Source organism: Bos indicus, chromosome 2, assembly GCF_029378745.1.
Source record: "Bos indicus isolate NIAB-ARS_2022 breed Sahiwal x Tharparkar chromosome 2, NIAB-ARS_B.indTharparkar_mat_pri_1.0, whole genome shotgun sequence".
Lineage (NCBI taxonomy): Eukaryota > Metazoa > Chordata > Mammalia > Artiodactyla > Bovidae > Bos > Bos indicus.
The window spans coordinates 17,933,476-17,959,061 of record NC_091761.1 but is presented as its reverse complement, the minus strand read 5'-3'; the positions used below and the strand labels follow the sequence as shown (position 1 = coordinate 17,959,061).

Below are 25,586 nucleotides of genomic sequence, written 5' to 3'. Positions count from 1 at the left end.
TTCTGGAGAGATTTCAGGACCAGACTTTCTTGGCCTCCTCCTGTTCAGCAACCACATGACTGTCTTCCTGCGCTTACGACCAGTCTTGCAGAAGCAGAAAGTGGGGCAGCTTGGAAAGAGGAGACAAGTGCTCCATTTTACATTTGCAGGTGGCAGCATTTCTCAGTAACAGCTATTCATCCACGCTGCAAGTTTTGTGTGCTCACAATATACTTACATTTGATTTTCTGAACATGATAACCATGATTTGAAAAGTTTAGCTTTTTATCTTCTACAGTAAGAAGAGTAGTTTTGCAGCTGTGAAACACCAAACTTCCAACAGATTTTAACCCAATGGAATGGACATTTCAGAACAAATTATAGTCTTTTCTATTCTCTTATAAATGCCAACTAAATGGACTCACACTGGAGCCTAGTGATGAGCAGTTGTGATTGTGAAGGCCCTTGGGCTTTAAGTTGCCCAAACTATTAGTTTCCTAAGGACTGTTGTGTTCTGTGGCTTGGCAGACAGTAGTCACAGAGTAATATTGGTTGAATGATGATAATTTAGTTTTTCCTTAAAATGATGAATTAAGATCATCAATCTGAAAAATAGTAATTACCTGCACTATTCCATAGTGCTGCCTCATCTATGCCCTCTTTTTCTGCTTCCTTTCCTGCCAGTTGGTGGCTGCCCATAGTCATTTCTCAGAAGCAAAAAACACACAATGTCAGAGGGTTTCCCTGGTGGCTCAGTGGTAAAGAACCCGCCTGCCAATGCAGGAGACGTGGGTTTGATCCCTGGTTCAGGAAGATCCTCTGGAGAAGGAAACAGCACCCCACTCTAGTATTCTTGCCTGGGAAATCCCATGGACAGACAACCCTAGTGGGCTACAGTGCATGGGGACACACAGAGTCCGACATGACTTAGCGACTAAACAAAAACAATGTAAGGAAAGGAGAACATCAAGGCTGTATATTGTCATCCTGCTTATTTAACTTATATGCAGAGTTCAGTTCAGTTCAGTTCATTTCAATTGCTCAGTCGTGTCTGACTCTTTGCGACCCCATGAACTGCAACACGCCAGGCCTCCCTGTCCATCACCAACTCCCAGAGTTTACCCAAACTCACGTCCATTAAGTTGGTGATGCCATCTAACCATCTCATCCTCTGTCGTCCCCTTCTACTCCTGCCTTCAATCTTTCCCAACATCAGGGTTTTTTTTTTTTTTTTTTTCAAATAAGTCAGCTCTTTGCATCAGGTGGCCAAAATATTGGAGTTTCAGGTTGAATGTCAGTCCTTCCAATGAACAACCAGGACTGATTTCCTTTAGGATGGACTGCTACATCTCATGATGTACTCTGCATATAAGTTAAATAAGCAGGGTGATAATATACAGCCTTGACGTACTCCTTTTCCTATTTGGAACCAGTCTGTTGTTCCATGTCCAGTTCTAACTGTTGCTTCCTGACCTGCATACAGGTTTCTCAAAAGGCAGGTCAGGCAGGTCAGGTGTATGCAGAGTACATCATGAGAAACGCTGGGCTGGATGAACTACAAGCTGGAATCAAGATTGCCGGGAGAAATATCAATAACCTCAGATATGCAGATGACACCACCCTTATGGCAGAAAGCAAAGAAGAACTAAAGAGCCTCTTGATGAAAGTGAAAGAGGAGAGTGAAAAAGTTTGCATAAAGCTCAACATTCAGAAAACTAAGATTGTGGCATCCAGTCCCATCACTTCATGGCAAATAGATGGGGAAACAGTGGCTGACTTTATTTTTGGGGGCTCCAAAATCACTACATTTGAAAAGACCCTGATGCTGGGAAAGATTGAAGGTGGAAGGAGAAGGGGACGACAGAGGATGAGATGGTTGGATGGCATCACTGACTCAGTGGACATGAGTTTGGGTAAACTCTGTGAGTTGGTGATGGACAGGAAAGCCTGGCATGCTGCGGTCCATGAAGTCATGAAGAGTCGGACACAACTGAGCAACTGAACTGAACTGAGTGTTATTCATCGTGTATGTATCTATGGCAGCAGCATTCCTGTATTCTAACTTATTGCTGCTAATCTGCCTTATCTCCTTGGAACTAAATGACAGAAGAATAAAATAATCTGTGTAACTGGAACAAGAAACTATGACATATGGAATACATACAAACATACATACATATATATTAATATATGTGTGTGTGCATATATACATATGTATATGTATATGTATGTATATGTGTGTGTGTGTGTGTGTGTGTGTGTATATATCATTACTTTCCTGATGGGTAAGATGTTGGTACAGTGTAAAAATTTCAGGCTGAGGTAACATAATTATATGAAAACTTCTGTTTGCAAAATTTACTTTGAGAAAATGAATACCAACCCAATTCTGTCATTACTGTTCTTCTCTGCAAGGTAATTGTTTGTGACCCATAATGAGATTCCAGTGACAAATTTCCATTAACATAATGTAAACGTAAAGGAAATTTTTTGGTCAGGTTGCAAGAAGAAAACACATTTAATATTAAGTTATTAAATTTCTAGAAAAGTGTAAAGAATAAGGAACTGATGATGTTCTGTCATGTAATAAGGCGAAGTACATCTATAATGCTTTGTGTATTAACAACTTATTTATACTGCCAGGCAAGAAAATGTATAGTGAGATTTAACATTCATGCATACAAATATATGAGTGGAAAAAACCTTCACAAAATCTGGCAGTATGAAGGTTGTGTTTTTTAGTAGACAGTTCAAAGTCAGTGAAACTTCAAGAAGCACTTTAAATGCATTGGAAGCAAAATACTGAGTTTCAAAATCAACTAAAAAAATCTAATGCTCGGTCTACTTCTCTGAAGGGGTACCTGACTATATTTTTTTATGTAAAAAAATTATTGTAATATATTGATTTATGGTAAAGCATCTGCCTGCAGTGCAGGAGACCTAGGTTCAACCCTGGGTTCAATCCCTCGGTTGGGAAGATCCCCTGGAGAAGGAAATGGCAACCCACTCCAGTACTCTTGCCTGGAAAATCCCATGGACAGAGGAGCCTGTAGGCTGCAGTCCATGGCGTAGCTAGGAGTCAGACATGACTGAGCGACTTCACTTTCACTTTTCACTTTCATGCATTGGAGAAGGAAATGGCACCCCACTCCAGTACTCTTGCCTGGAGAACCCCAGGGACGGGGGAGCCTGGTGGGCTGCCATCTCTGGGGTCACACAGAGTTGGACACAACTGAAGCAACTTGGCAGCAGCTGGGAAAATTAGTCAACCATCTGTAAAAGAATGAAACTAGAACACTTTCTAACACCATACACAAAAATAAACTCAAAATGGATTAAAGATCTAAATTTAAGACCAGAAACTATTAAACTCCTAGAGGAAAACATAGGCAGAACACTCTCTGACATAAATCACAGCAAGATCCTCTATGACCCACCTCCCAGAGTAAATGGAAATAAAAGCAAAAATAAACGGGACCTAATTAAACTTAAAAGCTTTTGCACAGCGAAAGAAACTAAAAGCAAGGTGAAAAGACAGACGTCAGAATGGAAGAAAATAATAGGAAACCAAGCAATTGACAAATAATTAATCTCAAAAATATCCAAGCAGCTCATGCAGCTCAATACCAGAAAAATAAATGACCCAATCAAAAAAACGGGCCAAAGAACTAATTTCTCCAAAAAAGATGTACAGATGGCTAATAAATCACATGAAAAGATGATCAACATCACTCATTATCAGAGAAGTGAAGTCGCTCAGTCGTGTCTGACTCTTTGAGACCCCATGGACTGTAGCTTACAAGGCTCCTCTGTCCATGGAACTTTCCAGGCAACAGTACTGGAGTGGGTTGCCATTTCCTTCTCCAGGGGATCTTCCCACCCAGGGACTGAACCCGGGTCTCCCGCCTTGCAGGCAGAGGCTTTACCGTCTGAGCCACCAGGGAAGAGATAATGCAAATCAAAACCATAATGAGATACCATCTCACACCAGTCAGAATGGCTGCTATCAAAAAGTCTACAAACAATAAATGCTGGAGAGAGTGTGGAGAAAAGGGAACCCTCTGACATTGTTGGTAGGAATGCAAACTAGTACAGCCACTATAGAGAACAGTGTGGAGATTTCTTTAAAAACTGGAAATAGAACTGCTATATGATCCAACAATCTCACTGCTGGGCATATGCATAGAGGAAACCAGAATTGAAAGAGACACATGTACCCCAATGTTAATCCCAGCACTGTTTACAATAGCTAGGACATGGAAGCAACCTAGATGTCCATTGACAGAAGAATGGATAAAAATGTTGTGGTACATATACACAATAGAATATTACTCAGCTATTAGAAAGAATGCATTTGAGTCAGTTCTAATGAGGTAGATGAAACTGGAGTCTATTATACAGAGTGAAGTAAGTCAGAAAGAACAACACCAATACAGTATGCTGCTGCTGCTGCTGCTGCTAAGTCACTTCAGTAGTGTCCGACTCTGTGCGACCCCATAGATGGCAGCCCACCAGGCTCCGCCATCCCTGGGATTCTCCAGGCAAGAACACTGGAGTGGGTTGCCATTTCCTTCTCCAATGCATGAAAGTGAAAAGTGAAAGTGAAGTCGCTCAGTCGTGTCTGACTCTTTGTGACCCCATGGACTGCAGCCTACCAGGCTCCTCCGTCCATGGGACTTGCCAGGCAAGAGTACTGGAGTGGGGTGCCATTGCCCTCTCCACAATACAGTATATTAATGCATATATATGGAATCTAGAAAGATGGTAATGATGACCCTATATACAAGACAGCAAAAGAGACACAGATATAAAGAACAGACTTTTGGACTCTGTGGGAGAATGTGAGGGTGGGATGATGTGAGAGAATAGCATTGAAACATGTATATTACCATATGTGAATAGATGACCAGTCCAAGTTCGACGCATGATACAGGGCACTCAAAGCTGGTGCACTGGGACAACTCAGAGGGATAGGATGGGAGGGAGGGGGAAGTGGTGTTCAGAACTGGGGGGACACATGTACACCCGTGGCTGATTCATGTCAATGTGAGGCAAAATCCACCACAACATTGGAAAGTAATAGCCTCCAGTTAAAATAAATTAATCAATAAAGAAATAATCACAGAGGTTGGGCTAAAATATTCTCATCTCAAAGTTGTATATGACTTATAACAAACTTTTATATAAATATTTTAATATATTAATTCCTGAATAAGAACCTACTGTATAGCACTGGGAACTCTCCTTAACACTCTTTAATGACCTATAGTGGAACATAATCTAAAAAAGAGTGGAGATATATATATATATATATATATATATATATATATATATATATATGTATACCTGATACAGTTAGTACAGCAGAAACTAATACAACATTGTAAATCAACTATGCTTCAATAAAAAATAATTTTGGATGGCATCACCGACTCGATGGACATGAGTTTGGGTGAACTCCGGGAGTTGGTGATGGACAGGGAGGCCTGGCTTGCTGCAATTCATGGGGTCGCAATGAGTCGGACACGACTGAGCAACTGAACTGAACTGAAATGAAAGGGAAATGATCTCTGATAAAATAAAAACTTCATCTAGTACAGTTTCATGAAATAATTATAAATTGAATATTGTTTGTAAAGGAATAACATCAAATCAGCCAGAGAGATAAATACATCGTGTTTTGAATTAGGTTTTGTGAGTAGACAGATTAAAATTCTATTTTAAATATAAAGTTTGTTAAAATAAGTGCTTTTGTATCCAATAGAGAAAAAAAGAAAAGAAAGGAGACAGGCCAAAACTTTTTAAGGTCCTTTAAACATGAAACTGTAACTAGTATCAAGCATGAGTTGGATGTGAAGTAGAAGCAAATGAGAAGAATCACTCTGTTAATATTTAAGAACATGTTGTAGGGATATCTGATTCCTAAATCAAACCCACACGTATCTGGTTTCTCGTTCTTGTTCTGGTACAGACAATCCCAGGCGTCCTTGCTATGACTGGAAGGGCCATCTGTCTTCCCAGCCCGCTGGCTTCCAGCACAGGGTCATGACGAGGCAGCCTGTAAATAGAACCACTATCGGAAGGGCCTGAACCACTGTGGGGAGACCCAGGTCCAAAAAGGCCACGGCGCTTCAGGAAGAGGGACGCTGAGCCGCAGGCAGCCAGGAATAACCTTTAGCTTGCTCTCTTCTGCTTTCAATAAAATAGGGCTGAACATCACAGTAGAGACAGATTTTCAGCAAGAAAAGTTTACAAATATTTTTTTTTTTTTTAAGGAAGAGGAGGAAGATGTAAGCGAAGAAAGAAAACAATTTCAGGAGAAGGTAGTAAAAAAATCATTTCCATGACTATGAATCTAAATTTTACAGCCTTGGGGAGAATCAAGGTTGTTTTTCTTAACAAGATCTGGCTGAAGTGTTGCTAACTGCAGGACGTGACCTGGAAGAGGCCATTCTACTCAGAGGACAGGCTACACCAGGTGTTTAACTCTGAGTGAATAAAGAGTCTCTGGCCCACAGTGGCTCCTGGAACACATACTGGGAGCAGAAACTCCACAGTCCCGTGGCACATTGCTCCACTGAAAATCCGGTGATGCTAGTTTTCCTCCTGCTGAATGGGATCCAAGTGCCCTCTCCTGCTCTCTCCCCCTCTTGCTTTCCTTCCAGTCCTGCTCCTTTCTTGCATTTGCCTTTGGCCAAAAAGGGCTTGACGACAACCCAGGTTTACTCATACTTCAGTCTATGCTCTGATGTTGACAACAGTTGATACTCACTGAGCTGAAATTGTGTAACTTGGGCATAAGCAGAACAATCAAGGAGTTTTACTACTTCTTTTCCCCTCCACTCACTTGGGCTTGAGATTAAAGGACTTATGTCTTGTTTTCAAGAGATAAGTCTAGAATTATGGTACCTTCTGTCCTGCTGTCAGTTCCAGTAAGGAACCGGAGCCCATGCTATCCTTTATTTTTCTCCTAAAACAAGTAAACCTTTGCACGGAAAGTTTCACCAGGGGAGGGTGGCGCTGTAGTTCAGTGTGTGTCTTAGGGAGGCAGGTGGGTAGAATTGAGAGAGAGGAGGTGGAATTGAGGAGATGTATGGAGAGAGGACAGAGAAGGCGATGGCACCCCACTCCAGTACTCTTGCCTGGAAAATCCCATGGACGGAGGAGCCTGGTGGGCTGAAGTCCATGGGGTCGCTGAAGGTCGGACATGACTGAGCAACTTCACTTTCACTTTTCACTTTCATGCATTGGAGAAGGAAATGGCAACCCACTCCAGTGTTCTTGCCTGGAGGATCCCAGGGACGGGGGAGCCTGGTGGGCTGCCGTCTATGGGGTCGCACAGAGTCAGACACGACTGAAGTGACTTAGCAGCAGCAGCAGCAGCATGGAGAGAGGAACATGGAAATTTATAATACCATATGTAAAACAGCCGATGGGAATTTGCTGTATGACTCAGGGAACTCAAACAGAGGCTTTGTGAGCATCTAGAAAGGTGGAGTGGGGAGGGGGATGGGAGGGAGGTTCAGGAGGGAGGGGACATGGGTGTACCAATGGCTGATTCTTATTGATGTATGACAGAAAACCACAAAATTCTGTAAAGCAAATATCCTTCAATTAAAAAAATAAAGTGGCGAACAATAAAAAACAATAAAAAAATGAAGATACCTTTCACCTGTTATTTCTTTTTCTCTAGGAGTTGCTTTACCAGAGAAGCCACTCGGTTTGACTAAATATGAAAGCAGCCACTTGACTTTAGTGATAATACTTTGTAACCTCTGAGGCAACAAGCTTGCTCCCCTGACCCTTCATCATGAGTCAGTGGAACTTAAATAGCCTCTCAGCAGGCCGGAGCTGGCTGCACCAGGAAGGTGTCACCCTTCTGCCCTGATGAGCTATATCCACTCAAGCAAAACTACTGCGATAAGGGTTTGGGGTGGGTGGGGAGGAGCAAGCAAAAAACCGTAATACTACATTCCAGGGTCTATACACTGACAACATACTGGCATCAACAGTTTGGGGAGTTTAAAGTGTACTCTGTACTCAACCTTTCTGAGCCCTGAGGCCACTGCTTGGTAGATTAAAAGGTCAAGGGTAAAAAGAAAGTCTCCTGATTTATTGTGTGTGTGTGTGCATGTGTGTGCACACGCGTGTGTGTGCGTGTGTGTGTGTGTGTTCCCACCTCGCCTATCTCATCCCTTGTAATGCAGAACTCCAGGCTGCGGGTCAGGGCCCGCTCATGGTCCTCGGTCTGGGCTCGCCAGGTCAGACAGTCCCCTTCAAGCATGTCCAGCTGTTGCTGCAGGTTCTTTGCAGAAACGTTAGAGCAGTTCTGAAAATGAAAGAGAAGTGAAAGTGATGAAGGGAATGGGCAAAACGGCAATGAGAACAACATGCTATTTACCTGCATTGTGAAACTCATAAACGACAATAAAGAAAATAAGCTCCTGATTTACCTTAAACTTCTTTGATTTCAGAAGGAAGCCAGACACCAATATCCAATGTTGTGAAAGACAAACTTACATTTTTAGTTCCGAAACTTGAGTTTTGAAGAGTTGCTCATCATACCCAATGCCTCAGAGACACCATTCAATGTAAGGTATAATTTTTACTTCAAAAGGCATAAAATATGCATTAGAAACATTTGGCTTCTACACTGTAATTTTCTTGTCAACTTGAGATTAGCCTTAGGTTCATTATGCAAGTGCTCCCATCTCTACTCCGTGCAGGGGCTCCTGAAGTTAAAGCCAGACGTGAATTGGAGAACAATTTACACTATTTGTGCAAAGTGAGACGTCTTCCTTGCTCTTTTCTTTTAAAAATAAATCTACTAATGAAACAAAACTCTTTAAAAGAAAGCTCCTTCTTGGGGAAAACAGAGTCTATTAACAGCGACAGAAATTTTGTATTTCTTTCAGATTAACAAAAATCCTTTAGGTTTACTGCATTCCATATAATTTGGGAGATCAAACCAGTCAATCCTAAAGGAAATCAACCCTGAATATTCATTGGAAGGACTGATGCTGAAGCTGAAGCTCCAACACTTTTGCCACTTCATGTGAAGAGTCGACTCATTGGAAAAAACCCTGATTCTGGGAAAGACTGAAGGCAGGAGGAGAAGGGGATGACAGAGGACAGGATGACTGGATGGCATCACCGACTCAATGCCCATGAGTCTGAGCAAAGTCCAGGAGATAGTGAAGGACAGGGAAGCCTGGAGTGTTTGTAGTCCATGGGGTCACAAAGAATCGGACATGACTAAGCGACCGAACAACAATAACATAGTTTAGTAGATATCATAAATGAACTTTAAAATAAAATTATCCATTATGATTTTTATTAATGTTATATGTATTGGATAGAATTAACGTAATCTTTTCTTCCCTCAAATCCTCAAATTAAGAATTTGAAGAAGGAGTTTTTGTTTTATTTTTATATCAGAACCCAATGTGTTATTTAGGAAAATTTAATCTGGAATTATTTCCATCTCTTTTAAGCTCCTTTGGTAAGGTCAGCCCAGTGGAAAAAGCAGATCCAATGACTGGTGCCCAGAGGCCTGGGTGGAGCCAAGGTGCTTGGGCTCCTCTACTCTGGGCTTTTGTGGATAAAGTAGCTTCTCTGGGATCAGACTCTTCATCTGAAGATGAAGATGCTGGGTCTGACTATCTCAAGGCTACCTTTCAGATCTGACATGCTAAAGCAGCATTGTCCAACAGAAATACAACATGAGCCACATGAATAATTTTAAATTTTCTAGTAGTCATATTAAAAAGAAACTGGTGAAGTTAATTTTCACAATATAGTTTGTTTAACCAAATATAAAAAACACTAGTAAGGTTTTCTTTTTCATATTAAGTCTTTGAAATCAAGTGTTTATCTCACGCTGAGACTAAATTTCAATTATTGCTAAATTTGTTTCAGAAAAACTTGTTCTGTACTTAAATCTCATAGACTTTAGTAGATTCACATAGCCAAGTCACTCCGTATATACTTAAAAGGTTTACAATTTGGGGTATCAATTTAAAATAAATAAAATTAAAAGTTTAGTTCCTCTTTATTTCAAATGTGAAAAACCAACTGCCATTATAGATTGCAATTCTATAACTTTTAAATGAGCATGAGAATAGATGTATTAAACAAGACTTTTAAAATCAGATTTTTTTTTCTCCTTAAAACATTTTTTAGACGTGGTAGAAACTTACCACAAATAAGTATCCCAATGGCTTACTGTAGTTTTTAATTGAACGTATACCAGGTGGTCTGCCCGGTTTCTTTCATATTACAGCCCAACTCCCAGCCATATCATGTGAAAATAACAGTGTCTAAGTTGCTTACAGGCTGCTGCACTGATGAGATGACATCCACCCCCAAGGAGAGAGCCAGGTCATGCAGATGGTCTACATGCGCCTGCTTTGCCCGAGAGCGTCTCAGGAGGACCTGGGCATCGTGAGCATCGTTCGTTTCCTCTGCCTGTTCTGGAAACTCCAGTTCTCTTGATTTGAAGAGTCTTCCCAGCTGGAATTCAGGCCATTAACAATTAACCTGGGTTTCATATTTTTATGAAAACAGTTTCTTTTTTTAATAGAGGTATAGTTGATGTATGGTATTATGTAAATGACAGTTGTATGATACAGCGATTCACAATTTTTAAAGGTTATACTCCATTTATAGTTATTATAAAATATTGGCTATATTCCTTAAATTGTGCAATATATCCTTGTAGCTTATTTTATACCTAAATGTTTGTACCTCTTAATACCCTACCTCTATAATGCCCCTCCCCGCCTCCCTCTCCCCGCTGGTAACCACTAGTTCTCTATATATGTGAGACTGCTTCTTTTTTGTTAAATTCACTACTTTATTGTACATTTTAGATTCCACACGTGATGTCATACGTATCTTTGTCTTTCTCAAAGATAGATTTTTAAAACATGCTTATTTCCTATAACATATTTAACTAGCTAGTCCGCTGCTGACAAGCCCATCTAAAATTAGTGTTATAGACAAATAAATGTTATAATGGTGCAAGTCAATAGAGTAAAATGAAGGGACTAACATTGTCAGTTCTATTAAAGAAGAAAACACTGTTTGTTCATAGCCTAAAACTTTAGCAAGATGTAGGCCTGTGATTTGACTAAATTCAGACGCTATTTTCAAGGCATTTCAATACATCTCTATTTTCTGTTGTATGTACGTGTTCAGTGGTATTTTCTGTTGAGAGGCCAATATCTATGAAGTTCTACTGACACTTCAATTACAAAAATTTTTTTCTTCCCTTTAGTTGCTTATACCCTACCTTTTGTTGCTTACATATACCCTACCTTAAGTTACTTTTACCCTAACTTTTGTTAGGGCAACAAAAGTAATTAAGAATCAAGATATAAAAAAGACAGATGTGTGGAATAAACAGTGAGAGTTCGAGGAATTTAGAAGAGAAGAGAAATCACTCCAAGGAAGGTAGGGTTGTTAGATGGAGGGACAAGGTTTAAGTGGTATAGAGGAGAGAGAAGGACCTGACAGATAAATGCAGCTTAAGAGTCAGGGCTTGGAATAAGGAATGTGGGTGCCATCTTTAAGGGACCAAGGAGAGCTCTGTTTGGCTGGTAGATTGGGAGGATGGGGCTGAGTGGGAGAAAAGTCAGGAGCCAGATTGCAGAAAGCTTCTAGTATCAGAATAAGCAACCTGGCCTTTATTTATTACAAAATCATTTATTTTTAATTTCATAGTTTAAAACTGAGAGTCTTCCAGACATCCATGGTAAGTCTTACCTCTTCTCTGACTTGGTGGAACTGGATAATCTTATATAGGATGTCCTCGTAATCTTGGATTCTCTGTTTCAGGCTTTGATGGAAGTGGATAAGGTCCTTCAGCTGTTGAGACTTTTCTTTCACAGGTGCTCCTTTGCCATTCAACTCTTCTGACTCTCTTATAATATACTGAACCTCATCATTCAGTTGCTGAAGAGTTGAAAGCAATAAAATGAGCTTCTAGAGAGCTTTTTACTTTACAACAGACGTATGAAGATCTCAATAACAAATCACTCTCTTACTTGTTAACAAATACTTATTGCGAGGCTCACCCCTATCCCTGCAAATCCAGGCATTGTGGGTCATGCTAGGGATATATTATTCCATCCTAATCTTCTCAGATATATTTTTTAAATTTTAAATTAACATTAAATTAAATTTAAAAAAACACAAAAAAACTGTTTCAAAGTTAGACGGCAAAATGGAAAATCATATATTTCTATGATATAGCATAGAGTCATCTGCTGCTGCTGCTGCTGCTAAGTCACTTCAGTTGCATCTGACTCTGAGTGACCTCAGAGACGGCAGCCCACTAGGCTCCTCTGTTCCTGGGATTCTCCAGGCAAGAACACTGGAGTGGGTTGCCATTTCCTTCTCCAATGCATGAAAGTGAAAAGTAAAAGTGAAGTCGCTCAGTCGTGCCTGACTCTTAGCGACCCCATGGACTGCAGCCTACCAGGCTCCTCCGTCCATGGGATTTCCAGGCAAGAGTACTGGAGTGGGGTGCCATTGCCTTCTCCAGAGTCATCTAGTCATCTGCTAAGTAAATATATTCTAGATACTCTATGAGGCCATGACCATCTGTGATATTTAATAAAACTAGAATCAGGTGGTATGATAAGAACACCACAAGAAGACAAGTATAAAAGTACACTGGGTGAATTATCTGTCCTTCGGGATAAAAGAATGATCAGAATGAACCACCAGCTGAGCACCACAGTAGCTATGCTGCTGTAAAAGCAGTCATCCCAGAATCCACAAATAGCCAGCACTTGTAGGGAGGGACAAACCACCTTCTTTCTTGCCCAGCGCGATAGCCCTTATAGGAATCTAGATCCTGGTGGACAGTTCAAAGGGGAAGCCACTATAATTTCAGACGAGATTGGGCACATTCAGGGTGGTATGGCCATTAACTATGATTTCAGGGTTGGGTTTTATGTCAAGGATAAAAGTAATGGAAATGATTTAAGCTAAGGAGATAATTTGCAGAAGAGCGACCTAGTAAGGGTATTCAAGTTGAAATCAAGTGCATGGGCATCAAATATACACACATCACGGTGACAGAGCTAAAGAATCTGGATAACAGTTCCTGATTTAGGGGAATTTGTACACACACACACACACACACACACACACTTATGTGCAGGGGCGTGTGCACACATGAAATGCAGATACATATGACACAGAGTATAACAAAGAAACTAACAGATAGGCTAGTAGAATTTTCTAGGAGTTTGGAGGAAAGAGTTCACTGTGGGCTACAATGGTATGTGTGTGTGGGGGGGTGGTTATGTATCACATCACTTTTGTCTTGTGTGTGTGTGCACACATGTGTGCATGTGCATGCTCGACTCTTTGTGACCCCATGGACTGTAGTCTGCCAGGCTCCTTTGTCCATGGAATTTTCCAGGCAAGAATACTGGAGCAGGTTGTCATTTCCTACTCCCAGGGACCTTTCCCGACCCAGGGATCAAACCCATGTCTCCTGCATCTCCTGAATTGGCAGGGGATTCTTTACCACTGTGCCACCCAAGAAGCCCCCAGCTTTGTCTTAAAGGAACATAAATTAGATATTCCCTAAAGGAAACTTCAAACTTCCAGTCCTGGGATTCTTTACATCCAACACTTGCAAAATAGTGACAAACAGAAACACAGGTATCTTTGCAGCAAAGAACAGAATCCAGGTAGGAGGATAAAATGACTGGCAAACTTTTCCAGCAATTGTATCAGGCTCAGGAGTGGCAGGAAGTGGGGGTTAAGGAATGCAGAAGCCATCAGGGCCTGGGAATATGACTCATGGTTTTTTCTCTCACACCCTGAGGGCTCTCGGAGGGAGAATGGGAGAGCACAACAAAATTCTTGGGATGGTGGCAGAAGGCTGGGGTGCCAGTGGGTGGGGACAATGACATCACAGGGATAATTTCAGTGACAGAGGACAGCAGAACCTCTATGTCAAAGAAGGTCTAGACTTGCCTTGAGATCTCTGAATCAAAAACATATCTATACCTTTTAGGAAAAGAATTAGAATAAATATATGATAAATACATTAATAAGGAAATAATTTAAATTAAAATAATCTAAGGTAAGAGGAGAGTGAAAAAGTTGGCTTAAAGCTCAACATTCAGAAAACTAAGATCATGGCATCTGGTCCCATCACTTCATGGGAAATAGATGGGGAAACAGTGGAAACAGTGTCTGACTATTTTATTGGGCTCCAAAATCACTGCAGATGGTGACTGCAACCATGAAATTAAAAGATGATTACTTCTTGGAAGGAAAGTTATGACCAACCTAGATAGCATATTCAAAAGCAGAGACATTACTTTGCCAACAAAGGTCCGTCTAGTCAAGGCTATGGTTTTTCCAGTGGTCATGTATGGATGTGAGAGTTGGACTGTGAAGAAAGCTGAGTGCCGAAGAATTGATGCTTTTGAACTGTGGTGTTGGAGAAGACTCTTGAGAGTCCCTTGGACTGCAAGGAGATCCAACCAGTCCATTCTAAAGGAGATCAGTCCTGGGTGTTCTTTGGAAGGACTGATGCTAAAGCTGAAACTCTGGTACTTTGGCCATCTCATGCAAAGAGTTGACTCATTGGAAAAGACTCTGATGCTGGGAGGGATTGGGGGCAGGAGGAGAAGGGGACAACAGAGGATGAGATGGCTGGATGGCATCACTGACTAGATGGACGTGAGTTTGAGTGAACTCTGGGAGTTGGTGATGGACAGGGAGGCCTGGCGTGCTGCGATTCATGGGGTCACAAAGAGTCGGACATGAATGAGCGAGTGAACTGAACTGAACTGAAGGTAAGAATATATTAAGGTCCTTTTGTAGCCTGAATGTTTGCATATCATCCAATATAACACATTGCATTTAAAAAGGAAGAAAAATGTGTCTGACACATGGACTTTTAGAAAAGCAATGCTTTTGTTTTTTAAAAAATTGTAATTCATCAGACGGTTAAAATTAATTAAGTGAGCTTCAACTGAACAGCTTTTCATTCTTTTTCATTCACCCAAGTCATCAGTTTGCTCCTTCACCTGGAACTGAGGCTTCATTTCATTCCATTTTTTCCGTAGAGCTAAAATGGTCTGGAGACTCCCTCCAAGGTCAAGTGCAGACACAGGCATAAGTGCCTCCTGAAGAAGTTTTAAGTTGTGCATGGTCTGAAATAGACATTAGATAGTTATGCATGTTTTCTCTGTTACCACCAGCAAATACATCATAATCATTCCAGTAATGACAGGGTGTGTCATCAAACCTTTCAACTGCCATGAAAACACTCACTACCTAGAGTGAGCTTCTGGTTCTAAACCACCAATGAATAAAAGCACAAGCCGTCTTTTCACTGTGGTATATATGCATAACAACAAAAAAAATCTACCATTTTAACCACTTTTAAATGTGCAGGTTAGTGGAGTTAGTGAGCTTTGGTGTGCAATCATTACCACCATCCATCATCAGAACTTTTTCATCTTCCCAAACAGAAACTCTGTCCCAGATAAACACCAACCTCTGTTTTCCCCTTCCCTCAGCCTCTGATAACCTCTCTTCTGCCTTCTGTCTCCCTGAATTTGACTACTCGAGCTACCTCACTAAAGTGGAATCCCAATATTTATCCTTTTGTGTTTGGCTGATCTCACTTATGTTTCCAAGGTTTCTCCATGTTACAGTATGCATCAGAATTGCCTTTCTTTTTAAGTCTCAATAAAACCCACTGCATGTTCCCTCACCTTTCTAAGCTGCTCTTTGAATGCTGCCCACTGCTGTTTCACGGGCTTGCTTGCAGCGGCTTTAAGTTGCCAGGCTGTCCGAAGGCGGCTGAGTTCTTCCCTTTCCGCCTTCTGGCTTTCCATAGTGTTCTCCATGACGTGTACTTCATTTTTCACATTTAATATTTCGTTTTCTTTTGCCTGTGGAATTAATAACCTGTGTAATGGCTTTTCTTTTCCAAGAAATACAACATGGTTTTGCATACAACTATTTTAAGAGGCAAACGCTTTATCATAGCCAAAGCAGAACACAATCCTGACATCAAGAAAAGCCTGAAATGTGGTGTCGCAAGGACAAAAGAACAGAAGAAAACAAGGATGGTCTTAGAATGCAGGAACAGAAAAAAAACAGACCCTTATCATCCTTCCCTCTCCCACGTTATAACTATTAAAGAATTTCAGGTCCTCCTGAGCAGTATAACCTGCCTCCCCTCCTACCCCACAGGAAGAAGGTATTTGCCTTACTCTTCCCCCGACCAGTATATGTGCCTCATCCAATCAGCAAATGACCTGCAAGACCCCTATCGCGCTCCTTGTACCCTGAGTATAAAAACGGACTAAGGACCCATGTTCATGTCAGTTCTCCCTTGAGCAGGCCTGCTGTTCTAACAGCATTTCCCACTTTAATAAACTTTATTTTCCTCTCCTTCTGCCTTATGTCTGGAAATTCTTTTCCCATAATACATGCTTGGACATGAGCTTGCTAGTTGTTCACAGCTCCACTGGCATTTCAGTCCCCTCCTCTAAGATTTGTTTATTCCCTAGGGTTTAAAGGATGACTGAATGAGCACAGGGATACAGAAATTTTGAAGCTGAGATTATTTTAATGAATACATTTTGAAGTGGATTCCACCTTTTAACACACATTAGAATATGTCAATATCTCAGTATTAGGGGCCATGAGGGGGAAAATTGTTCCGGGTTTTTCTTTCTGTACTATCCCATTGTATACACTACAATTATTTTAAGTTTTTCTTGTGAGAAGTTCCTCAAGTTACTCCCTTTTATGAGATCTGAAATGTGCATCTATATACAGTTGTTCCTTGGTATTCATGTGGGCAGGACGGGAGGAGGGTACTGGTTCCAGGACTTGCCCTAGACATTGAAACCAGTGGATGCTTAAGTCCCATGGTTGGCTTTCCATACCTGCAGGTTTCAACCAACTCTGGATAGTGTTCTGTGTTGATCCAAAGTTGGTTGAATCTAGGAATGTGGAAGCCCTGGATATGGAAGGCCAACTGTATCTCTATATTTGTATCTCTATACCCTGGTGGCTCAGCAGTAAAGAATCTGCCTGCAATGCAGGCGATGCAGGAGACACAGTTCAATCCCTGGGTCAGGAAGATTCCCCTGGAGGAGAAAATGGCAACTCACCCAGTATTCTTGTGGGGAAAATCTCATGGACAGAGGAGTCTTGTGGGCTACAGGCCATGGGATCACAGGCAGTCAGACATGACTGAGCGCACGTGCACACACACACACACACACACACTGTATACTAGAAGCACAATATCTAAATTCCAAGACTTCTCTTCCCAACTTTCATATATTCTGGCTATCTGATTTGAAATCCTTTAAACAATGGTTTTAAATAATGGGAAATTCAATTAGAGGGAAAAGTATAAGAGAGCCAAGGAGTAAAACCATGTACCTTTTTAGTGTCCAAACATCAAAAAAGGCAGAAGAATATTTGTTTAGCAAAACAAAAATCTGCTTTATGGCCAACTCTTCTCAGGAAATCCTTGAATTTCTAAGGAGCAACTGTACATGAATTTCTATAATGGCAATGACAGCTGTGTATCTAAAAGTCAAAAGACTTTTTAGATTATAGTTAGAAGATAGTGTCATGAATATGTAACAGGACATTTTAAATAATAGTAGGCCATCTTATTTTTAAATTATTTTAAATGACATTGATATTGCATAATTATATTAATGTAGACATTATAAAGTGTCATTTAATTGCAAAAAAGCCTGCAGGTGCTATATGTGATTTCTCCAGTGAATTTGGGAATCTAGTAGTAAAATGATGTATTCTATAACTGTGATGAACAAGCCATATATTATGAAAGATATTAGCCACAGCAATACCTAAAGTAAATTGTATTTTTATCTATGCTATAAATAAAGATAGGGTATAACATATTATTAAGAAACTATTAATAAAAATGTTACATAATACATGATCTAATGGAAAACTGGAATGTGTAGCATGTCAATGGCAACTATAATCTGAAGAGTGTACGCTCTGAATGAGGCCCAGAAAAGAGAGTGCTATGGTAGGATTTGTTGATGCCTAGCTACCAGGATTCAAGAAAAGTGCTTATGCATTTGGCAAATGTAAGTACTGTGGCCACTCAGAAAGATTAGACACTTTGCCTGAGGTCTGGTTAGTAAACACTAACTACTCAATCCATATACTTCTGTATAAGGTCACTGAAAAATATGGCATCATGTGGTCTAAATAGGGCACTAGATATTCCATTCTCCATGTCGATTCACACACAATGAGTGGTCTTCTGACATCTTGCTTTTCAGATATCTTGATAACTGGCAGGCAGCACTCCAGGTAGCATTCTTTATTTGCCACTATAAATTAGTAAATTGGCACTTTCATCAAGATGTCTACCAGATTTCTACCCTAAATTAGTTTTTCTCATTGTGATGTTATTTAGATGAATTTGAAAATTTTTTTCATTTCAAGCTTGAGAAATCTGAGCCTTGGCAACAATCAAGAGTAGAGCACTCAGCAGAAAATGCCAGCTGGCCTTCTTCCTTCCTAACCACCAAACTGGTTACCACATTTCAGCAATAATGTTTGTTTAAAAGCCTAATGGTCCAAAAGATATGAAGAGAATAAAAATTGTGTTAGACTTGCTTTACCAACAATTTTCTATCTCAGAATGTCACTGAACTAATAAAATTAAGAATTATGTAGACCTTAATTCTTATCAGTAAGGGAAAATTTATCATATGATAGTGGTAAGGACCTTGAGTTAAAGTGATCATGTTTATAATGTCAAGATAAAAGGCCACCAAGTTATGTAGTAAAATGAACACTATTTCTGAAAACTCTGAATGGACCTTTGAATATCAGAGTTTAGACACAGATATAAAATAAAGTGGTGGATTCATTTTGATATTTGGCAAAACTAATACAATATTGTAAAGTTTAAAAATAAAATAAAATAAAAAAAGAAACTGGCATGTGATAAAAAAATTTTTTTTGAATGGATTCCTGCTGCAGATCTTAAATGAAAATCTGGCCATATGATCTTAAACATTCTAAATAAGGAATAAAGGACTTCTGTTCCTGAGTAGGATGGAGTAGCCAGGGGCAGAGCAGTGCTTCTACCTGGAGCGACTAGAAAAGCTGGAATAAGTGCAGAGGCATCTATTTAAAGTCCAAAAGAACTAAAGAGGCCAAGACTCCAGGGAAGGATGAATCTGAGAGTGGTGAGCTCTCTTACTGCAGCCAGGGCCTTTTCCCAATTCTGTGCACTGACAGTAAAGCTGATCATGAAGCTTTACTGGGGAACACAGAAACCAATAGTGCTTTTGACAGACACTGGTGGAGGTGGGGGGTTCAAGTACACAGCTGATATTTATCTTAGAACATTGACAAAATACTGGGGCTGAACAGGGCAGGGCAGTAGATTAGAAAACTCAAGCAAATGCCTCTGAAAAGCAGAGTGGAGGTTTTTAGCAGTCCCCCAAGGTGTTCTTGCCTGGAGAATCCCAGGGACGGGGGAGCCTGGTGGGCTGCCGTCTATGGGGCCACACAGAGTCGGACACAACTGAAGTGACTTAGCAGCAGCAGCAAGACTTCTCAAGCTAGAGACCTGCTGGCGGACAGAACTCAGAGAATGTACCAAGCTCCAGCTTGAAAACAATGAGAGCCCAAGGTCATCAGAATAGATGGAGCCTTGACAGAACTATAGTCCAGACTCAACTTCACCAGCTCCTGATTGGCTTAAGTGATCTTCCACCAATACCTACCTAGGGAAAAAACATAACACCATCTGGAATCACAATGTTTTATACATAATGCCCAGCATTCAACAGATATTCACTCATCATCCCAAGACAGGATGACACAACTAGAAACCAAGAGAAAAGGTAGATAATAGAAGCAATTCCAGATCCAGATGTTAGACTGTGCTGACAAACACTTTAAAATATCCATAATTAATATGGTCATGAAAGCACAGGAAAGATTGAGAAAGAGAGGATACAAGAGAGATTTTTGCTGGCAATATAACATAGTAAAAAAAGAACCAACTAGAAATTTCAGAACTGAAAAATATAATTTCTCAAAAGGAAGATAGTTTGAAAAAGGCTAGACTAAGAAAAGTGCAGTTTGCAAATATGTAAATTCCTTTTTAAGTGCAAATTAGAGAAGTACACAGTGAAGAAATACACCTAACAATATACTGAAAAAAGTAAAAATCTTAAAGATGGATATAGACAGATAATATATGTTCTAAATGTTCCAAGTAAAAAATAACATTTTTTATAGTAAAGCACAAATATAAGAACATAGGTAAAATACTCAACAGGTCCTCACTGATGCTTAAGGATAGTGTTAGATGAATTAGAATTATTTATTGCATATTTTGTCTCCATATAGGTTTAAGAAGAATGGTCTTTAAACAACAAAGTTTGAAACAACTAAGATAAAGAAGAAATTGTAGCTCAAAGTAGATGAGAATAGTTAGAGACTGTTTCAAATGAATTTGGGCTCCAGATTGAGATTCATCCCATGTCAGAGTTCTGAGAAAACTGCAGATGTCAGCCATCTTTGCAAATCTACAGAAAATGGGAGGAGGGCCAGAAAATTAGAGAAAGAAAAATGCCCTGATTATCAGACAGGGGAAAGCCTGGACTATGTGATTTACTGATCAATAGGCTTTATACTGAAAACCAGGGCAATAAAATCATCACTGATCTAGCAGATTGTGAGCACTTCGGAAAGAACCCTTAGATCACCAGGAGTCAACCTAGTTTTTGCCAAATTATATTACACAATTGATAGGATACTGGGTAGACAGACCTTCCTTTTAGCAGCATCTTTCAATAGAGACTTGAGAAAAAGACTGTGAAATGCTGGTTAAAATAAAGTACTACTGGAAGTGTCAATGATTGTTTCAAAGACTGGTTTATCAACTGATTGCTTAATGGATTGGAGTATCAACCTGACCCTCAGACACTTTTATTAAAGATCTAATTGCAGCCGTGGGAGGCTTACTTATTAATATATGACATTAAACCCAGGAGAGATGGCTAATGTAGTAGATAACAGGCACAAAATTAGTTTAACAAGATGCAATCATGAGTTAAAACTAACAAAGTGATACAAAGTAGGAATAAATATAAAAGCTCACATTTGTATGAAACAGATAAATAGGTGACAAGGATATAACATGGGAAAGACCCATCTTGGCAGGAATTGCAGTAAAAAAATGTGATGTGATTACAGTTTTCTTTCATCACAAGCTTAATATGAACCAATAAAGTAAAATTATTGCTATAAGCACTAGTCTAATCTTAGTTCTCGTTGGTAAAGAATGATGTCCACTTTGTGTTGAAGTGGTGCTTTACTTTTTGTTTACATATTATGAATGGTTTTGATAGGTCATGGACAATTTTGGGAGGGAGGATTAGGATGAAGAAAAAAATAAAGCTACCTCTTAAATAATAGAAAGGATTTATATCTAGTTAGCTGGAGAAGACTCAAACTGGACTTTGCAACTGTCTTCCAGGTTTGAAAATTTTTTGAGTGTAAGAGGGATGAAATATGAATACCTTTTTCTTCTCTGTGGATCTATAGAGGGTTAGAATCAGATATGAAGAGAGATTCAACTTAACATTAAAAAAAAAAAGAAACAAACCTTTCTAGAAGCTGGCATTTTCTAACATAAAACAAACTGTTTTAATAGGAAGATACTTGAGGTATTGAAGGAGAGGTGGATTAACCATCTTTTAAGAATAAGAGTTCTGTTGTGAATGGGCCTGAAGTTGATATAAGTTTTCTAGTATACTTTACAAATCTAACTTAACAACTAAAATTAGGGTACATTTCTAAGTACCATGGGGCTTCACTATGAAAATCTGGTGTTATAAGATAGTCTTCAAAATGAAGATTCATCCCAGATGTTATCTTCAGCCTCTGGAAATCTTGTAAGAATCTTGTTGCATGCTCTCAACCTAACTCAGAACTTTGGGGTGAACCTCTGAGGACTCTGTGTAATAATAACAATGTTGCATTCAGAGTATTTTCCTTCTTTCTTCTTAACAGATATAATAGCCTTCACATGATAAACTCACAAGGGGTCTAGGATCAAAGAAGCACAAACATGCTGGGCTTCAGGACTGTTCGCGGTGAATGAAGCTAGAAAGAACTTCCTAAACCAGCCTGGCTGAATGACGGTTGGAATTTTGAATTTACGATCTTGACTTTGACAAGTAATCCTTGAAGAAGGTGTGACTCATTTACTGTCGTTCTTACCATATTTATTAAATTAAGGAACTCGAGCCCAAGGTCATGCGTTAAAAAACTCCTCTTTAAAAACAGCTGCCACTGCTTCTCCACTGAGTCAGACCAATGCTTGGCTTCAGCACCGCCCTCCTCCTTTCGTAGGATATCAGTTTGGTAAAACTCCTTTAGGCCCTGACATTGTTTCTCTACCTGAAAAAAAGAGAGAGAATATAAATGAAAGTTAAGAACACTTCAAAACATTTTTAAAGGGAAAAATACTAGATTCCAGTGAAAGCCTATATAAGAATTTACTTGGAACCTACATTTCAGAAGTCTTTAAATAATTATTAAGTATTGTCAACTGACTGAAAAGACACAAATCTATTTAGGTTGTTGACAGACCAGACTGACTACCCCTGGGTAGTAAATTGAGCTGACAAGTTTATTATCCAGAAGACCTAGTTACTGTAGCCAAAATCATATTTATGTACTGTACATGTGTAGGCTTTGCAACTGGGGACAATTTATGTCAAAGACCAGTGTGGTTTCATTTTAGAGCTGAGTTTTATAATTCAGAAGAAAGATAAACATATAAAATCAAGGATTACAAATCAAAAGGAAATGTAAATCAGTGAAAAAATTATTCATAATCAGTAAATCACGACTTGCTTCTCCTCAGTGATAAGCCAGAACAAAAGAGTACTAATAATTATGAATTTTCTGTATGTGTATTAATATTAAACTGCCTCCATGAGAAAATGTTATTGAGGTTACTTTACCTCCCTAGAATTATATTTTCTTATTGGCTAACCAATGTAAGCAGTACTAGATTATTTTAAATCAGTGTCTTTGGACAGAGTTTATATAAAATCAAATGTGCCTGTAGAACTATAGATTAACACAAAACTGGGTATTATAGAAGTAGTAGAAAAATTTTGACACAATTTTTTAAGCATTTTGAATAATACTTAATAGCCAATGGGCTTCCCTGGTGGCTCAGATGGTAAAGAATCTGCCTGCAGTGCAGGAGACTTGGGTTTGATCCCTGTGTTGGGAAGATCTCCTGGATAAGGGAATAGCTACCCATTCCAGTATTCTGGCCTGGAGAATTCTATGGACAGAGGAGCCTGGTGGGCCACAGTCAGTGGGATTGCAAAGAGTCTGACATGACTGAGCAACTTTCACTTTCTTTCAGTTTAACAGCCAACAGGACAAGACTCAAAGAGTTCATATCTACTGAAAGCCATCTAAAGAAGGTATGAAATTTCAGCAGTGGTTAGTCACTATATTTTAAAGATTTTAACATGGTTCTTCATTTAATGAGTGCTGCAAAGGGCACTCACAGAACTTCTCTCTTCTTTCCCCATATTCCATTTATTCATGCCTCTGTTTTGCTGATGCTTATTTCCTCAGCCCAGAATGATCTTTTCTTAGTTTTCAACTCCTACTTATCCTTCATGAGATAGTTAAAATGCTACCTCCTCCAGGGGGTCTCCTACGATTTCATAGGAAGAACTAAGCATCTGTCTCCCTGGGCTCCCAAAGATAATTCTGGGAGAAAGAGAACCATAAGCAAATTATTATACCACGAAGACAAGTATGCACACCATGTTCTGGGCACACTGAGGAGGGACCACCAGCTCTATCTAAAGAAACCGGAAAGCACAACAAAAGTAACACTTGATCTGTGTCTTTCAGATTGTCCAGGGTGACAGGGAACAGGAGAAGGGGGCTCCAGATGGAAGGAATAATGAGTGCGAAGGTACAAGTGTGAAACACGGGCTGGTTAAGAGCAGGATAAACGATATCGGTGTGGGTGAAGTCCAGATAGCACACGCTGAGTGTTAAGACGCAAGCATGATCATTGGGTTGGGATAAAGCCAGCCAGCCGGTTTCAACATGTTTGGTACTCTACTCAACATGATGTGACACATTCTCGTTAGCTTGAAACAACTGACAGCTCTCACAGTGACTCCAAATCAGCATGACAACCATCAGTACTTCAGTGGCATTGTGCGCTACAGGCTGGGGTGCCAATCTGATGGGCTGTCAGTTATGTGAAATTCTCAAAACCTAAACTTCAAGTCATCCTCCTTTCCTAACTGCTCAAAAATAAACCTCCTTGAATGTAAGTAAGCATGATGTCATTACAGGAATTTCCCTTGGACTACTTTCTTTTTTAAAGTGAATTAATAATCAACTTTAATACATTATCCATTTGAGAGTAAAAGTTCTAATTTGCGTCACAAATTATATTTGTCATATTGCCTGAATTTCAGGAGGTAACATGATCAGATGTGCTTTAGAATGATCGTTTTTTGAAAGGCATGAAGGGGAGAATTACAGAAGGCAGAGAGAACAGGCAGATACAATTTCTTTAACCTGGGCAAGGATGATGAGGACCTGCACTGAGGAGGTGATGGTACAAAGGCGAATTCAGAAATCTCACAGGTCGTCTCTAAAGACAGATATGGGATAGCATGGCCTTCAGAATATGGAAAAACAAAAGGGAGGAGACTGGGGATTAAACCTCAGCTCTGATGTTTACTACCTGTTTTGTCTAACTTCCCAGAGCTTCAGTTTCTCTCATTTGTAAAGTGAGGATAATAGTGAATACATATAGGGATATTATAAGGATGAAACAAAATCAGGAATTAAAAGTTCAGGTACTGATACAAAATAAGTCCTCATTAACAGAGGGATTAGAACAGACTTTGAACTTCTACACAGGACTTCTGAAAGATGGTGGGTTCATTAATCCAATGCCAAAATACAGAAGGAAACACGTTTGAAGAAAAGATAACCAGTTGTGTTCTGTTGAGTTTTAAGGAGGCTACAGAATACCAGTAGGTAGTTAGTATAATTGGAAGTTGAAAATACTGGCCTGGAGCTCATAACAGTTGGGGCTGAAGAACCAATTTGGGGTTACTGATGCATTGCAAACCAAAGGTGTGTTGGTTGGGGGTGATTTTTGTAGGGAGAGTGTGTAGAATGCACAAAAGAGAGAGCACAGGCAAGAAGTCTGTGACCCACCACACTTCAGGAACAGAGAATTGAATCAAGAAAAGGAAGTAACAGATAAAGAAGCAAACAGGATGATTATCCCAGTTATGTGAAATATCCAAATAAGGCAAATCTATCGGACACGACTGAGTGACTGAACTGAAGTGAACTGATAGGGACAGAAAGCAGATTAGTACGTGCCTGAGGCTGGGAGATTGGCAACCAGGACTGACAAAAAGTATTCATAGGCTCTTTTTGGGGTGGTGGAAACATACCAAAACTGGAGTGCACTGATGTTTGCACAATTTTATAAATAAATACTAAAAATCACT

General features: G+C 39.8%; 1 protein-coding gene across 4 annotated transcripts in view; it reads right to left on the bottom strand.

Annotated features, from left to right (window-relative positions):
* CCDC141 (coiled-coil domain containing 141) overlaps positions 1–25,586 on the bottom strand; it is a 225,856-nt gene that overhangs the window by 28,883 nt on the left and 171,387 nt on the right. For all 4 annotated transcript variants that reach the window (XM_070802931.1, XM_019970003.2, XM_019970011.2 and 1 more), the window contains 6 exons: positions 22,282–22,461; positions 15,735–15,914; positions 15,042–15,167; positions 11,746–11,934; positions 10,312–10,491; positions 8,159–8,308 (listed from right to left, as the gene is read on the bottom strand). In XM_070802931.1, coding sequence (XP_070659032.1) covers positions 8,159–8,308; positions 10,312–10,491; positions 11,746–11,934; positions 15,042–15,167; positions 15,735–15,914; positions 22,282–22,461 — 1,005 coding nt within the window. The remainder of the gene's footprint in view (positions 1–8,158; positions 8,309–10,311; positions 10,492–11,745; positions 11,935–15,041; positions 15,168–15,734; positions 15,915–22,281; positions 22,462–25,586) is intronic.